At 37.2% G+C, this 17,308-nt stretch overlaps 1 protein-coding gene across 2 annotated transcripts in view; it reads left to right on the top strand.

Annotated features, from left to right (window-relative positions):
• Nucleotides 1-16,824, top strand: part of PSMD1 (proteasome 26S subunit, non-ATPase 1) — a 105,681-nt gene extending 88,857 nt beyond the window's left edge. For both annotated transcript variants that reach the window (XM_060151879.1, XM_060151880.1), the window contains 5 exons: nt 695-787; nt 2,220-2,306; nt 2,879-3,025; nt 14,471-14,626; nt 16,608-16,824. In XM_060151879.1, the coding sequence (XP_060007862.1) occupies nt 695-787; nt 2,220-2,306; nt 2,879-3,025; nt 14,471-14,617 (474 nt within the window). In that variant the 3' untranslated portion in view covers nt 14,618-14,626; nt 16,608-16,824. The remainder of the gene's footprint in view (nt 1-694; nt 788-2,219; nt 2,307-2,878; nt 3,026-14,470; nt 14,627-16,607) is intronic.
• The last annotated feature ends 484 nt before the right edge of the window (nt 16,825-17,308 follow it).

The raw sequence follows: 17,308 nt of genomic DNA, 5'->3' as shown, positions 1-17,308 counted from the left end.
ACTGTGTAATCTTTAGGCACTTCTCCCTCTGGCACACAATTTTATGATCTCTGTTTCCATTCCTTACAGTGAAAGTGGGATGGAAAAGACAAGATTGCTTGTGCTAGTAAATGTGATGCTCATTACCATTCTCTTGGGTAAATAGAGAAAAATTCAGACTAGAGAACTTTAAACCTGGTCAATAAGTAATGCAAAGCCGACTTTTCCATTAGGCTCATGCTAGACTCTTGTAAGTTGTGATTATATGGTGTAGAAACTGTATATGGACGTGTATAGGTTGTTACTGTGGTACAAGGAAGGGACATGGAAGTTAGGAATGCAGGTTAGATAATCAGATGACACTTTACAAAGAAGGTAACAGTTGATCTGACGCTCACACTGTGAGTGGGACTTAACGCTCTGAAGCAGGATGTGTGGTCAGTAAAAATGAAAGGGATGCCTGTTTAAAGGCACAGAGCTTGAAGAAAGTATAGGGAACCACAGTAGTTCTGTAAAGCACCTCAAAACTAATTCAGTGAAAGAAGAGAGACGCCTTTAAGGGAGGAGTGGTAACATAATTGAATAACTGTGTAATTTAGCCAGGATTGAAACTTCTGGCACCCCTTGGCATCTGTATGCTTGTTAAGAGCATAGAATACTTAAATCTTGATTTTGATTATTTTAATAGAGGGGGGGAATTCTCTTATTTCTTCAGATGCCGAAAGTTCAATATAAATCAAACTGTAAACCATCAACATTTGCATATCCTGCCCCTCTGGAAGTACCAAAAGAAAAAGAAAAGGAAAAGGTAGGTTTTTTGCTACTTTGGGCACCATTTGTACCTATATAGGAGCTGCTTAGTGTTTTACTTGGGTTTGTTTTAAATATTGTTATGTTTTAAAGTAGGTATTTTTAAAGTAATACTTCTCATAGTAAAATCGAACGTTACACAGGAATAGAAAGTGAAAGCCCTTTTCTCTCCTGGTCATCCAAGTCCCATGTTGCAGGAATCACAATTTGTGAATCCCTCCAAATGTTTTTTCTGCACATAGCTATACTTTTTATACCACAAATCGAATTATTCTGTGTGCTGTTCTGCATCTTATTGTTTTCACTTTAACAGTTTTTTAAAAAAACTTTCAATGTGTATTGATCTCTTTTTCCAAAGCTGCAGAGCAATCCCTTTATGTATATATCATTGTCTTACCAGTTCTTTATCTGATAGACATTTAAGGTTATTTCTGATTTGTCACTGTTACAAATGGGACTGGAATAGAGTTTTTATACGTGTATATTTGTGCACTTGTACAAGTATATCTATAGGTTAGGATCTTAGATATGGAATTGCTTGATCAAAAGTAATGCACATTATTTATTTTTATAAGTGTCAACTAAATTTCTTTTCAAAATGGATATAACCAATTTATACTCCTCCCCACAAGCATGAAGACACTCATTGATACGTGTGAAGTTAAAGTATGGTGAAATTGAGAGCTGTGCTTGCCCCTGTAGTTTTCTCAGTAAAATTACCCTTTATGACACTTGAGGTTTAGGAAAATGATTTTTTCCCTCAAGAAAATGTTCCATATTAGCCAGTTGACTATTTGCTGTAAATGTTATAGTTAAGTAGGGATAATTATATAACTGACCAAATTTGCAGGTGGTAGGTGATGGTATCCTTTGACAACAGTATCTTGTTCATCAGCTGTGTTTCAGGGCCCCCTCCCTTTTGAGTCTAAAACAAAGGCAGCTTTACACCATTACTGCCCAGCCTTTCGAAGTACCTGTTTCACCTTTGATTTCAATGAGACCCATCAAGGAGGATAATTCTAGGTTAACGACTCACCCACTGTGGATTACCATTGTAGGGCATCTAGTCCAGTGAGAGATCTTTACGACCAGGTTTGGAGAAAATTTTTGTTTTCCAGTGCTTTCCCTATGAAGTAAAAAAGGATGTGGCACCCAAATCTCTATCTTAGAAACTTATCATAGCAAATTCACATCCAAGGTATACTACAGATCAGAAAAAATTAGAGTTATATTGGACACAGGCCTCTAGGAACTAAAGATTTACCTGATGACTGTAACAGTAAGTTATCTTTATATTCCCAGATTATTTTGTTCTTTATGATACTTACTACCAGGAAACAGAATAGTACTGTAGAACTGAATTCTCATTGGGCTTGTACATTTGCATGTAAGTAAGGGATTAAAATGATTTACCCTGTTCACTCCTCTAGGTTTCCACTGCTGTGTTATCTATAACTGCCAAGGCTAAAAAGAAGGAAAAAGAAAAGGAAAAAAAGGAAGAGGAGAAAATGGAAGTGGTAGGTATAACTTGGTGGTCATATGGGTTGATGTAGCTTTCTCTGTCATGGTCCAGATTCTTCCTTAGTTGAACATTGTTATACCTTGCTCTTGGCTTCCTTTAAATAATTATCCTGTTCCAAGCATGGAGACTCAAAATTTTAATTGGAAGAGACTTTAGAAATTATACCCATTCATGGGAAGAATAGAAGGGTACAAATCAAAAATGAGTTCTTGGAGGAAATGACAACTAAAATGAGTTTTGAAGGGCAGAGTAGGATTTTCATTAGACAGTGAGATGATGGTGGTAGAGAGAAAAGCCCTTTCAGGCAAAGGGAACATCATTTATTTTTGAATATCTCTGATGATAGAAAAACCTTCTCACTCTTTACAACTAAGTTAAGTATCATTCTCACCCCCAAGCAGAGTTACCATCTCTCTTGTCTGAGTCTGGTATCACTTTACTTCTACTTCCGTTATGTCTAATCCTAACTACCTTTTGCACCCAATAGTTGCTCAGTAAATTTATTAAACATTATTCAGTGATGTAGAACAGAAGTGAACCTTTATGGGGCTATTTTTTCCCCCGTAGGATGAGGCAGAGAAAAAGGAAGAAAAAGAGAAGAAAAAAGAACCTGAGCCAAACTTCCAGTTATTGGATAACCCAGCCCGAGTTATGCCTGCCCAGCTTAAGGTCCTAAGCATGCCAGAGACCTGCAGATACCAGCCTTTCAAACCAGTAAGTCACCAATGGCCCTTAACTATATACCAGTAGGATGTTAATCTGTAGGGCAATGGGATCTTTATAGAGAAGGATAAATCTCCAAAGTATTGGGAAAAGCTCTGTAGTACTAATAAATCTCTTAGCAAAAGAGGACATTCCCTTGCATTCCATATAGATTTGGGGAGACTTTTCTTTGTGTGACCCTGCAAACATCCTTCATCTACCAAAGGCTTACATCATGGAAGTTTCTAATACAGCATAGTGATTTGGACTACAGACTCTGGAGCCAGACATCCTGAGTTTGAATCCTGATTCTACCACTCTCAGCCTATGAGACCTTAAGCCAAGTACTAATCCTCTCTTCCTCAGTTTTCACTACTATAAAATAAGAATTATCATCCTTAACTCATAGGAATGTGATTGAACAAGGTAATACATTTAATACATAAGCACTTAGAGTGTTCTATTTTACAATTAGAAAAGGATCTTCACGCCATTTAATTTATTCTAGGGCAGAATGTTTCATGTTAGAAACGAATGCTGATCAGAAACTTGAGCCATGATAATGTCTTTATTTTCTAGGTTCTTGTATCTCGAAAACTAGAGAACCATTAGTAGACATATTTAATACATTCAAATCCTGGACCTGTCTCAAATGTCATAGACAAGATTTCTAGATCCTTATAGAAAAGTAAACCCATTCTCATCAGCTTGAAGGTGGTCCCTGATGGTGGTGACAACTCTTAACCACAATTGTGAGTCAAGCTCTTACCTGACTAGATTATCAGCTAGAGGAGACAAGCGCAGAGGATGGAAGATATTTAGTGGAAGAGCTAGAATTGGGCGGAACTGAGTTTATATTGCAGATCTGCTGTTTCTTAGCTGTGTAACTGAGACAAGTCATTTGATTGCTTCGTCTTTCAGTTTCCTCATCTAATAATTGGGATGGTGATACTACCTACCGCCTAGGAATATTGTAAAGATTAAATAGGTTGTTATATGTGAAACACTTAAAACAACATGTGGAACATGGTAAATCCTCAGTCAGTGAATATTACTTGGTGGTGGTGACAAATCATCAGCCATCTGTGGGCAGCAGGCAGTCAGGCCGGGAAAGACGGAATAGCTTGCAGGTTTTCTCCCATCTCCTATTAATTTTGCATTACTAGGACCTAATACTGCTTGGTCTGTAGTGTCGAATGAATGAATTAATAGAACCACTAATGGACACATTAAATGTAGTCGCTATCTAATCTGCAACCCAGCTCGCTAAAGTGACATGTTTCTGGAGAATATATTCTAACAGCATCCTTTCAAAACTGCTCATGCTGGAACAGGTATATTAGTACACAACTAGTGAGTACTTTAAGCACACAAAACACCTAGTGATTTTGACAATTATGAAGAACTAAAGAGAGCAAAGTATATGCTCAGTGTCATGAGGCCATATGAGGAGACTGGTTTTCCTCAGCTGGAACTTAAATGATTGTTAAGCCTTTGCTCAAAATAAATCCGAGGAAGCTGTAACAGTTGTTCATTTACCAGCGAAAAGATTTCTTCTGTCTGTGCCTGGCTGACTATTGAAGGTGTGCCCCAATCACACACATAGCCCCTCAGCAAAGACTCAGAGACTTATTGTTCCACGTGTTTAAGGAACTCCCTGGCTAGTCATTAGCTGTCCAATCAGGTAACTGAGAGAAGACTTCAGTGATCACACACAACAGAAAACACTTTATAGAAAAGTCACAAAACAGACAACAGCAAACCCTGGGGAGAGGTGAGAATCTGATTTCCAGAGTTGCCACATTGTATTATTTAAGTGTCCAGTTTTCAACAGAAAATTATAAGATATACAAAGCAATAAAACATGACTCATACACAGGAAAAAAGCAATAAATAAAACTCTCTCTGAGGAAGCCTAGGTGTTGTACATAATAGGCAGACTAAATCAACTAAAATATGTTCAAAGAACTAAAGGAACTATGTCTATAGAACTAAAGGAAAGTATAAGAATGTTATCTTAACAAATCATGAATATCAGTAAAGAGATAGAAATTGTAAAAAATAATCAAATAGACATTCTGGATTTGAAAAATACAATAACTGAAATGAAAAATTTGCTAGAGGAGCTCAACAGCTGATTCAGGAAGACTTGAGCAAACTTGAAAATAGGTCATTTGAGGAACAACAAAAAAAGGGTGAAGAAAAAATGAACAGACCTGTTAAAAGCCAAGCATACCAACATACACAGAAATGGGCTAATGGGAGTCCCAAAAAGAGAGAGAAAATTATAGAAGAATATTTGAAGAAATAATGACTGAAAACTTCCATAATTTTATGAATAACATTGATCTACATATCCAGGATGCTCAGTGAATCCAAGTAAGATAAAGAGATCCACACCTAGACACATCATAATCACACTGTTGAAAGACAAAGAAGGATTCTTTTCTTCTTTTTTTTAACTGAGGTAACATTGGTTTATAACAAATGTAAGTTTTGTGTATACCACATTATAATTCACCTTCTGTATACACAGCAGTATGCTCACCACCAAAACTCTAGTTTCCATCCATCACCATACAATTGACCCCCCTTTCTCCATTTCACCCTCCCGCACCCCCCAAGAAGTTACTGTTTTCTCTATGTTTTTTTTTTTGCTTTGTTTTGTTTTGCTTGTTCATTAATATTTTTGTTTTAGTCCATATATGAGTGAAATCATGGTATTTGTCTTTCTCCATCTAACTTATTTCACTTAGCATAATACCCTCAAGGTGTATCCATGTTATTGCAGATGGCAAGGTTTCATCCTTTTTTTATGGCTGAGTAGTAAGTATTCCATTGTGTGTGTGTGTGTGTGTGTGTGTGTGTGTGTCACATCTTTTTTATCCATTCTTCTATCGATGGGCACTTAGGTTGTGTCCATATCTTGGCTGTTATAAATAATGCTGCTATGAACAGAGGGGTACATATATCTTTTCAAATTAGTGTTTTCATATTCCCAGAAGTGGAATAGCTGGATCATTCTTTGAGGAATCTGCATACTGTTTTCCACAATGGCTACATCCATTTACATTTCGACCAACAGTGTACCAGGGTTTCCTTTTCTCCACATCCTCTCCAACCCTTGTTATTTTTTGCCTTTTTGATAATAGCTGTTCTAATGGGTATGAGGTAATATCTTGTGGTTTTGATTGATTTGCATTTACTTAATAATTAGCAATGTTGAACATCTTTTCATGTGCCTGTTGGCCACCTGTATCTTCTTTGGAAAAATATCTATTCAACTCCTTTGCGTTTTTTAAATTTAGTCATTTGTTTTTTTATTGGTCAGTTGTAAATTTCTTTATATATTTTGGATATGAACCTCTTGTATGATGGATATATGATTTGCAAATATCTTCTCCCATTTGGTAGGTTTTCTTTTCATTGATGGTTTCCTTTGCTGTGGAGAAACTTTTGGTTTGAAGTAGTCCCATTTGTTCATTTTCACTTTTGTTTCCCTTGTCTGAGGAAACATATCCAGACAGATACTGCTAAAAGCAATGTCAGAAAGCATACTGCCTGTGTTTTCTTCTAGGAGTCTTACGGTTTCAGGTCTTACATTCAAGTCTTTAATACATTTTGAGTTAATTTTTGTGTATGCTGTAAGAAAGTGGTCTGGTTTCATTCTTTTGCATTTGGCTGTCCGGTTTTCACAACACGGTTTATTGAAGAGACTTTACTTTCTCTACTGTATGCTCTTGGCTCCTTTGTCGTAAATTAGTTGTCTGTATATGTGGGTTTATTTCTGAATGTTCAGTTCTGTTCCATTGATCTGTGTGTCTGTTGTGTCTATTTTTCTGCCGATACCATGCTGCTTTGATTACTACAGCTTTGTAGTATAATTTGAAATCAGGGAGTGTGACACCTCCAGCTTGGTTCTTTTTTCTCAGGATTTCTTTGGCTATTCCAGGTCTTCTGTATTTACATTTTAAAATTTAGGATTTTTTTGGTTCTATTTCCGTAAAATAAATGTCATTGAGATTGTGATAGGGATTGCATTGAACCTATAGATTGCTTTAGGTATATGGACATTTTAATATTGTTAATTTTTCTAATTTATGAGCATGAAATGTCTTTCCATTTCTTTGTATTTTCAGTTTTGTTCAACAATGTCTTATTCAGTTATCAGTATATAGGTTTTTCTCCTCCTTGATTAAACTTACTCCTAGATATTTTATTCTTTTTGTTGCAATTGTAAACGGGATTGTTTTCTTAGTTTCTCTTTCTGCTAGTTCGTTGACTTATTTCACTGAGCATAATACCCTCCAATTCCATCCGTGTTGTTGCAAATGGCACAATTTCATTCTTTTTTATGGCTGAGTAGTATTCCATTTATTCTTTTTTATTCATTCACCTGTTTATGGACGCTTACATTGCTTCCATATCTTGGCTATTGTAAACAATGTTGCTGTGAATATTGCAGTGCATATATCTTTTCAAATTAATGTTCGTTTTCTTCAGATACATACCCAGGAGTAGAATTGCTAGATCATCTGGTAGTTCTAGTTTTAGTTTTTTCAGGAACCTCCATACTGTTGTCCATAGTGGCTGAACCAGTTTACATTCCCACCAACAGTGCACAAGGGTTCCCTTTTCTCCACATCCTTGCCAATATTTGTTATTTGTGGTCTTCAGTAATTCTTAAGATTATGAAGGGATCCAGAAAAATTCTTTATCAGATGAGTTGGAGTTCAGAAAATGTGGTCACAGAACTCTAGACCAGAGGGACCCCACCCTGTGGCCCGAGTCTGCTCTCACCCTGTCCCCAGGGTGGCCAGCTCACCACCCACTCCCTGGTCTTTTTTCCTCTTATCTGATTTAAAAGACAACTGTACAGTGCAATCATAAATTGGTGTTGATGTGTACACACTGTATAAAAATGTAATTTGCATTAAAATATGTCTTAGTCTGTTCTGGCTGCTATAGCAAATTGCCACCTACTGTTTAAGACTGGGTGGCTTAAACAACAAATCTTTCTTTCTCACAGTTCTGAGACTAGAAGTCCAAGAACAGGGTGCCAGCATGAGCAAGTTCTTGGTAAAGGCCATCATCCTAGCTTATAGACAGCCCTCTTCTCATTGTATCCTCACATAGCAGAGAAAGACAAAGCAAACTCTCTTCATGTTTCTTCTTATAAGGGCATGAATTTCATTCCTGAGGGCTTTGCCTTCATGACCTAATTGCATCCTAAAGACCCAACTTCTCATACCATTACACTTTGTGGGGGTGGGGTAGGATTTCAACATATGAATTGGGGGAGGGGACACAACATATAGGTATGTTTGGCACATACGTGAGCCATACAGAACCATGTCTGGCACACAGTATGTGTATACTAAAGTTGGATATTGTTATGATTCTTACTATATAGGGCAAATAAATTTCTATCTGTTTAATCAAAAAAAGGGGAAAGACTCAAATTACTAAAATCAGGAAACAAAGAGGAGACATTACTACCAGCCTTACACATTACTACCAACCTTACAGAAATAAAAGGATTATGAGAGTATACTGTGAATAACTATATGTCAACAAATTAGGTAATTTAGATGAAATTGACAAAGTCCTAGAAAGACACAAACTACTACAACTGACTCAAGAAGAAATAGTAAATCTGAATAGATATATAACAAGTAAAGAGATTGAATTAATAATCAGGAAGCTATAAAGAAAAGCCCAGGGCCAGATGGCTTCACTGGTTAATTCCATCAAATGTTTAAAGAAAAAATAGCACCAATCCTTTACAAACTGCTCTTAAAAAATACAAGAGGAGGAAACACTGCCAAACTTATTCTGTGTGGCCAATATTACTCTGTAGTAAAACCAGGCAAAGACATTACAAGGAAAAAAACTACAGAGCCAATAATTAATGTTCACAAATTGGAAAATTTAGTATTACTCAAGATGGCAGTACTCCCCAATTTGATCTATAGATTCAACACAGTCCTTATCAAAATCCCAGGTAACTTTATTTTGCAGAAATATACAAACTGATCCTAAAATTCATATGGAAATACAGGGGACCCAGAATAGCCAAAACAATCTTGAGAAAGAAGAGCAGAGTTGGAAGAATCACACTTCCCAATTTCAAAACTTACTACAAAGCTACAGTAATCAAAACTGGTATTGGCATAAGGATAGACATCCAGATAAATGACTTTAAATTGAGAGTCCAAAAATTTATGGTCAATATGAATTTTTTTTTAATTGAAGTATAGTTGATTTACAATGTTGTATTAGTTTCAGGTATACATACAGCAAAGTGATTCAGTTATACATTTATGTATATATCTACTCTTTTTCAGATTCTTTTCCATTATAGGTTATTATAAGATGTTGGATGTAGTTCCCTGTGCTATACAGTAGGTCCTTGTTGTTTATCTCTTTTATATATAGTAGTGTGTATCTGTTAATCCCAAACTCCTAATTTATCCCCCCCCGACACCCTTTCCCCTTAATTTATCCCCCCCCCCACACCTTTCCCCTTTGGTAACCGTAAGTTTGCTTTCTACAGTATTATCTGAGTATACTTCTGTTTTGTAAATAAATTTGTACCGTTTTTTTAGATTCCACAGATAAGTGATATGATATTATATTTGTCTTTGTCTATCTGACTTTCTTCACTGAGTATACGATAATCTCTTGGTCCATCCATGTTGCTGCAGATGGCATTATTTCATTCTTTTTTATGGCTGAGTAATATTCCTGTGTGTGTGTGTGTGTGTGTGTGTGTGTGTGTGTGTGTGTGTGTGTACACATATATATACCACATCTTTATCCATTCATCTGTCAGTGGGCATTTAGGTTGCTTCCATGTCTTGGCTATTGTAAATAGTGCTGCTGTGAGCATTGGGGTGCATATATCTTTCTGAATTAGTTTTTGTCTTTTCCAGATACATGCCCAGGAGTGGGATTACAGGATTATATAGTAACTCTGTTTTTAGTTTTTTAAGGAGCCTCCATAGTGTTCTCCATAGTGGCTGCACCAATTTATATTCCCACCAACAGTGTAGGAGGGTTCCCTTTTCTCCACACTCTCTCCAGCATGTATTATTTGTAGTTTTTTTTGATGATGGCCATTCTCACCTGTGTGAGGTGATAGCTCATTGTAGTTTTGATTTACATTTCTCTAATAGTTAGTGATGCTGAGCATCTTTTCATGTGCCTGTTGGCCATCTGTATGTCTTCTTTGGAGAAATGTCTATTTAGGTCTTCTGCCCATGTTTTGAGTGGATTGTTTGTTTTTTTGATATTGAGCTGTATAAGCTGTTTATTTTAGAAATTAATCCCTTGTCAGTCACATCATTTGCAAATATTTTCTCTTATTTTGTATGCTATCTTTTTGTTTTATAGTTTCCTTTGCTGTGCAAAAGCTTTTAAGTTTAATTAGGTCCCATTTGTGTATTTTTGCTTTTGTTTCCATTACTCTAGGAAATGGATCTTAAAAAAAAATTTGCTGCGATTTCTGTCGAAGAGTGTTCTGCCTGTGTTTTCCTCTAGAAGTTTTTTTTTTTTTTTTAATTTTTTTTTTTTTTTTTTTCCTCTAGAAGTTTTATAGTATCCGGTCTTACGTTTAGGTCTTTGATCCATTTTATGGTCGATTGGTTTTCTTCAATGGGGAAAGAATAGTATTTTCAAGACATGGTGCTTAAGACAACTGGCTATCCATATGCAAAAGAATTAAATTGGATCCCTACCTTACAGCATATATAAAAATTAATTGAAAATGGATCAAAGACTTAAATATAAGAGCTAACACTATATAAACCCTATCTGTAAATCTTTATGATCTTGGATTAGGCAGTGTTTTCTCATATGTGACATCTAAAGCAGAAGCAACCGCAAAAAAAAGATAAATTGGACTTAATCAAGTTAAAAACTTTTGTGTTACGAAAGACACTATCAAGAAAGTGGGAAAAAACCCCAGAGAATAGAAAATATTTTCAAATCACATACCTGATAAGAGACTTATACCCAAATACATTTTTTAAAACTCTTAAAACTCAATGATTTTTAAAAAAATGTATATTTTAAATGGGCAAAGGATTTGAATAGACATTTCTCCAAAGAAGATTTACAAATGGCCAAAAGCACATGAAAAGATGCTCAACATCATTCATCATTAGGGAAATGGAAATCAGAACCACAAGGAGATACTTCATAATACCCTAGGATGGCTATAATCAAAAAGACAATAGGGGCTTCCCTGGTGGCACAGTGTTTGAGAGTCTGCCTGCCGATGCGGGGGATGCGGGTTCGTGCCCCGGTCCGGGAGGATCCCGCATGCCGCGGAGCCTGCGCGTCCGGAGCCTGTGCTCCACAACAAGGAGAGGCCACAGCAGTGAGAGGCCCGCGTACCGCAAAAAAAAAAAAAAAAAAAAAAAAGACAATAGATTTGTAGGTTAAAGTTAGCAAGGATATGGAGAAATTGGAAGCCGCATATAGTACTGGTAGGAATGTAAAGTGTTGCAGCCTGTATGGAAACCAGTTTGGCAGTTCCTCGAAAAGTTAAATACAGACTTACATGACCCAGCAATTCCACTCCTTAGTATATGCCCAAGTGAATGTCCACACAAACACTTGTACACTAATGTTTATATCAGCTTTATACATAATAGCCAAAAGGTAGAAACAACTTAAATGTCCATCAAGTGGTGGATGGATAAACAAAATGTGATATGCACAATGCAATATTATTCAGCTGAAAGAAATGACATACTGATATATACTCCACCGTGTTTGAAACTTAAAAACCTTATCCTAAGTGAAAAAAGCCAGACGCAGAAGGCCACATAATGTATGGTTCTGTTTATTTGAGATGTCCAGAATAGACAAATCCATACAGACAGAAGTTGCTTTAGCGGTTGTAGGAGCTGGGAGTGGGGGATGGAGAATGACGGCTGGCAGATGCAGAGTTTCTTTTACGTTGATGAATGTGTTCTTGAATTAGATAGTGGAGGTGGCTGCACAATTTTGTGAGTATCCTAAAAAAAAAATCACTGAATTGTATACTTTAAAAGAGATCATTTATGTTATGTGAATTATATCTCAATTTTTTAAAAAAGGAAGGAAAGACTGCCTCTGTGTGTATGCAGTGAAGAAAGAGGTGCCCCCTGACTCATTCCCTCCAGAACCCTCAATGGCAGGGTCATCAGATCCTTCCTCAGACATTGCATTTGAAAGAGGCAGCTTTAGGGTTGTATTTTTTTTTTAATATTTATTTATTTCATTTTTTATTTTTTGGCTACGTTGTGTCTTGGTTGTGGCATATGGGATCTTCTTTGTGGCACGCGGGATCTTTTGTTGTGGCTTACGGGCTGTTCTCTAGTTGTGGTGCGCGGGCTCCAGAGCACACAGGCTCTTCATTGTAGTGTGTGGGCTTCTCTCTAGTTGCGGCGCATGGGCTCTGTAGTTGTGGCATGTGGGCTCCAGAGTGCATGGGTTCTGTAGTTTGTAGCACGTGGACTCAATAGGTGCGGTGCATGGGCTTAGTTGCCCCACAGCACGTGGGATCTTAGTTCCCCGACCAGGGATCAGACCCGCGTCCCCTGCGTTGGAAGGCAGATTCTTAACCACTGGACCACCAGGGAAGTCCCAGCAGCTTTAGTTTTGAAAATGGGTGGCATTCCTACTCTGTTTCCTGTCCATCTTAAAAGATGTCTTATAGAGAGTGTGGAACATTTGGCAGCCGAAGTGCCCCATTGCCTCTGTCTTCCATTGTCACTAGCCTTCTCAGAAAACAGAATGTCATATATCTTATTCTCTGCTTAGAGAGTGTGAACTTTCTCTCTAACATATAAGGCATTAATAAATCTAAACCATGTAGCTATAAAAAGCTCTTCCCATATGTTGATTATATTGCAGGATTTGGGCTGGAGCATTCCAGTTAAGCATGAAATAGTTCCATTGTAATCTGGAGCCATGTATTTCCAAAATGCAGGAAGTCCTTTGGTGAACATGGGTATTTTCTGTTGAGTAAAAGATTGATCTCCATTTGGTCCTTTAGAATGTTCAAATAAACTTTTAGACCATGGAGTATTAGGATAGTGGCCATGTTACTCTGTTCTTGGATGAATATTGGTATTAAAGGAAGGGTCCATTCATAAAATGGCTTTTCTTCAAGGAAAGCAAGCTTTTTAAGTGAAAGGATTATAGATTAATGTGTATGAATATGTATGTATTGAGAGAAGGGAAATAGTTTAGAAATTCATGAAGGCACACCAGTTTTATAGCGTGGCAGAGCAGAGTTCTGATGAGTAAAAATTAGATTAGGTTGAACTGCAGAGATGCTTATACATATATGAATCATTTTCCTAACATGCTTGGGCTTTTTTTCCTTCCCAGTAATGTGCTTTGGTAGAAATATGTTTTTGCCAGATGTTCCCTTCACTGTTGACTGATTTAATTACAGAGAGCAGCTTTCCATTTCCTTTGACACAGGCAAGCAAATAGAATAAGATTAGCACACCAGAGAAGGGCAGACAGTTTGATTTTTGAATTTACCTTTTGCTAATATGTTTGGGAGAGGGCTTAATAGAATTGCTTCTATACTCTACTTCCCTTTTGTTTCTAGTCTAGTTTTTCACTGTCTCGCATCACAAGGATTTGTAGATTATAGTGAAAAACACTCAGATATTTGTGATACTTATATTGCTCTATCATTCTGAAATTGCTGGAGAAAAATTGGCTTTTCATTTCTAGGTTGTCTCTTGTGTCCAAAATGATGGCTTTCTCACAAATGATAAAGTATCTGTTAGACTAGTGTGCGTCTCAAACTTTAACATGCATATAAATCACCTGAGGATCTTCTTAAAATACAAATTCAGAGATCTAAAGCGGGACTAAGTTCTCTGCATTTCTAACAAGCTCTGAGGTAATGAGGATGCTACTGGTACAGGACCACACACTGAGTAACAAGGCATTAGAATACCGTCTTTGGATAGTAAACATTCTCCCTGCAGTCCGACTGAGGCTAGTGCAGTACTGAGAAATACTTCTTAAATTGGGATGCATCATCCAAACAGCAACACCACATGTTCTACCATCCAGAGCCACTGGGTTAAGTTTGCAGGTACTCCTATAGATTACAGTTATCTTTATCCTTTCTTATGCACATTGGCAATGATGTCCTCATTCAGCCCTCAGACTAACCTGAAGGAATAGATCAGGAAGATTTTATTAGCCCCTTCTTACGTTTGAACAGTTTAGTTAAGTCACTAGTGTAGCATCACACAGGCACAAATGCCCAGGTTTCCTGACTGTCATCAAGGAAAGGTAGTTCCATCCCAGTTCTTTATTTCCAAATCATTCTAGTAGCCTTGAGGTACCATTTAACAAATATGCACTCAAGATTCTGGAGCATTCTGGAAATATGAGTGGAGCTTGTGCTTCTTCATTCCTTGCTCTGTTTAATAGCTGTCCATTGGAGGCATCATCATTCTGAAGGATACCAGTGAAGACATTGAAGAGCTGGTGGAACCTGTGGCAGCCCATGGCCCGAAAATTGAGGAAGAGGAGCAAGAGCCAGAACCCCCAGAACCATTTGAGTATATTGATGACTAAGGACCAGAGGTGTGTGTGGAACAAAATTGTGTATCAAGGGAAATCTCTTAGTCAGTTCTTCACAAATGTTTTATACAGAGACATGGTCTCACTTTTTCCCTTTTGTACTTAATCCCTGTTTACCTAAACAGTATTAAAATTTACCCTTCTTTGACCTCTTCATGAATATGGAATATACCAATTCCTTTTTCCTTCTTTGACTCTCTACCCTCTAGTGTTCTACCAGTGCTATTCAAAGTGGCTGGACTGCAAACTGATTTCATAGGTCCATGACGAAGTAGGGAGCTTGCTCCAGAATGTAACTCAATGCTTCTCTCATCAAAAAAGCCTTGCTACCCACTAACCCCAAAAAAGTCAGCTGAACTGACAGCTCAGTGACGGAGGTGATTTCCATTTTGATGTAAGCTCCTTGTTGTGGATCAGTTATAGTTTGTGGACGGGCACTGGTCCGTAGATCACACTTTGAGTAGCACAGGTCTAAATTCCTCACTGATTCTTCTCTCTCTCCCTTTCCTTTGGCAATACTTTTGGCACTAAAAGCCTTACCATTCATTTATTTGAGAAGCTATTGAACATCTAATATGTATAAGCCATAGTGCTTATAGGTACTTTGGGGTCAGTTAGACTGTAACACAAAGCTTTGTCCAGTTGAAAAAGATTATTATTATGCTAATGTCCTAACAATGTTGAAGGGGGTTTTTAGATGCAAAAAGATTGCAATTTCACGAAATTGTCATTCTGTTTCCTCCAATTTTTTTTGAATGGTCATCACGTATCTGAAGATACATATAAACTGTATAATCAAGGTTCTCTAATTCCACCCTACTACAAGTACGTTGTCAAACAAATATGAATTTATTCTACTCTTTAAAGAAAGTAAGATCAGTACCATTTATTACATTAGGACAAAAGAAAAATACATTTGAAATGTCAAGTTGCAAATCTAACGCTGTGAGTGTTACACACTAAGTAAGCAATTAATGAAAGCTTTTATAGAAATCTCAGATAAATGTTAAGGCAGAAACCCTGCTATTAGTAGAAAAATATATTCAAGCCTCCAAGACACAATTTGGAGATTTATAACTTGCCTTCCTGCCTTTGAAAATTGTCTTCCAGCTCTTGATGGTTTCCTAAGCTTTACCCAACCAGCACATGACAATATTAATACCCTGAGCTCTCAGTCTGGGTGCAGAACTGAACTCACATTAGCCCTCTTCAGCCTTTCACAATACCTTACTGAAAACCCCCTGATTAAGTCTTTCAAGACAGCTAACTACAAAATGGCTTAGAAGTTTTCAGTTGGAAATTAGATTCTTGTTAGGTTTTTTTTCATATTTATTTATTTATCTATTTACTTTTGTATTTAGTTATTTAGTCTGCGCCAGGTCTTAGTTGCGGCACGCGGGATTTTAGTTGCAGCACGCAGATTTTAGTTGCAGCATGCAGGATCTTTTAGTTGCAGCATGCGGACTTCTTAGTTGCAGCATGCGGACTCTTAGTTGCAGTATGCATGCAGGATCTAGTCCCCGACCAGGGATCGAACCCTGGCCCCCTGCATTGGGAGCGTGGAGTCTTACCCACTGGACCACCAGGGAAGTTCCCCTTGTTAGTTTTTAAAAGGGTAAAATATCCAGTCAAATGAGAATTTGGAAACTATAGTCTGTCTTAGCACGAACTGTCGTATTAGGACTGCATCAGCAGAGTTAGGGGCTATTTTGGTTTTGTTTGTTTGTTGTTTTGGTTTTTTATTTTGCGTGTTTTTTTGTTTTTTCTTTTTTTGCCACACTGTGCAACATGTGGGATTCTAGTTCTCCAACCAGGGATTGAACCCATTACCCATGCAGTGAAAGCGTGGAGTCTTAACCACTGGACCACCAGGGAAGTCTATAGGCTAGTTTTAGACTTCAACATCTAGTAGTTTGTTTTGGGTTTTTTCAATGTTTTTAAAATAAAGAATAACCCTAGCTTCTCTCTCTCCCCGCTTCCCCAGGATTTTATTACTCACCTGAAGAAGATTGTCCAAGCTCATATTGGAAACGCCTGTGAGGAAGTTCATGCTGAGACCTGCTATTCAATGCATGTATCATTGCCTCTGTGCGGACCTTGTGTCCAAGTCTTTGGTTGAAGAGATGGTATATGACTATTTAGTGTTCTCTTTCACACAACTTGGTTTTCAAATAAATATATTAAGATCTTCAGATGGACAAGGACTTCTTGTTTGTTTTTCAGCCTGGATTTTAAATAAATGGATCTAGTACTCTTTCCTCCCACCATGAAACGCCTAAACCCAAAGAGCTAAATCTTTGATTGCTGGGATAAGTATGCATGACTTTAATATTGGTGAAAGAGTTAAACTATTTTATAGATTATTTGCAAAATAATGGAAAAAATAAGAGAGAAAAACAACCACCCTTGTTTATTACTCCAAGAATTCTCTGCATTTTTATTAATGGGATTCAAGGTGTAGGGTGGCGTCACTTATTGAGGTGGAAGTCCCTTTAATGGTCCAAGGGAAATGTAGTCTGTTTAGGCAGCTCAGAAGCTTTTTTTTTTTTTAAATAAGCTTTGCTTATTGTTTCCTGCTTTTGACCCTGTTAAGGACAATAGATATAAATTATTTCAGTTTATTTAGCCACAAGATTAAATAATGTACCCTTTTTTTCTCCTTTTCTGACATTTTTTTCATGTTTT

This window comes from Lagenorhynchus albirostris, chromosome 6 (assembly GCF_949774975.1).
Source record: "Lagenorhynchus albirostris chromosome 6, mLagAlb1.1, whole genome shotgun sequence".
NCBI classification, from domain to species: domain Eukaryota; kingdom Metazoa; phylum Chordata; class Mammalia; order Artiodactyla; family Delphinidae; genus Lagenorhynchus; species Lagenorhynchus albirostris.
This window is presented reverse-complemented; position numbering and strand designations above follow the sequence as displayed.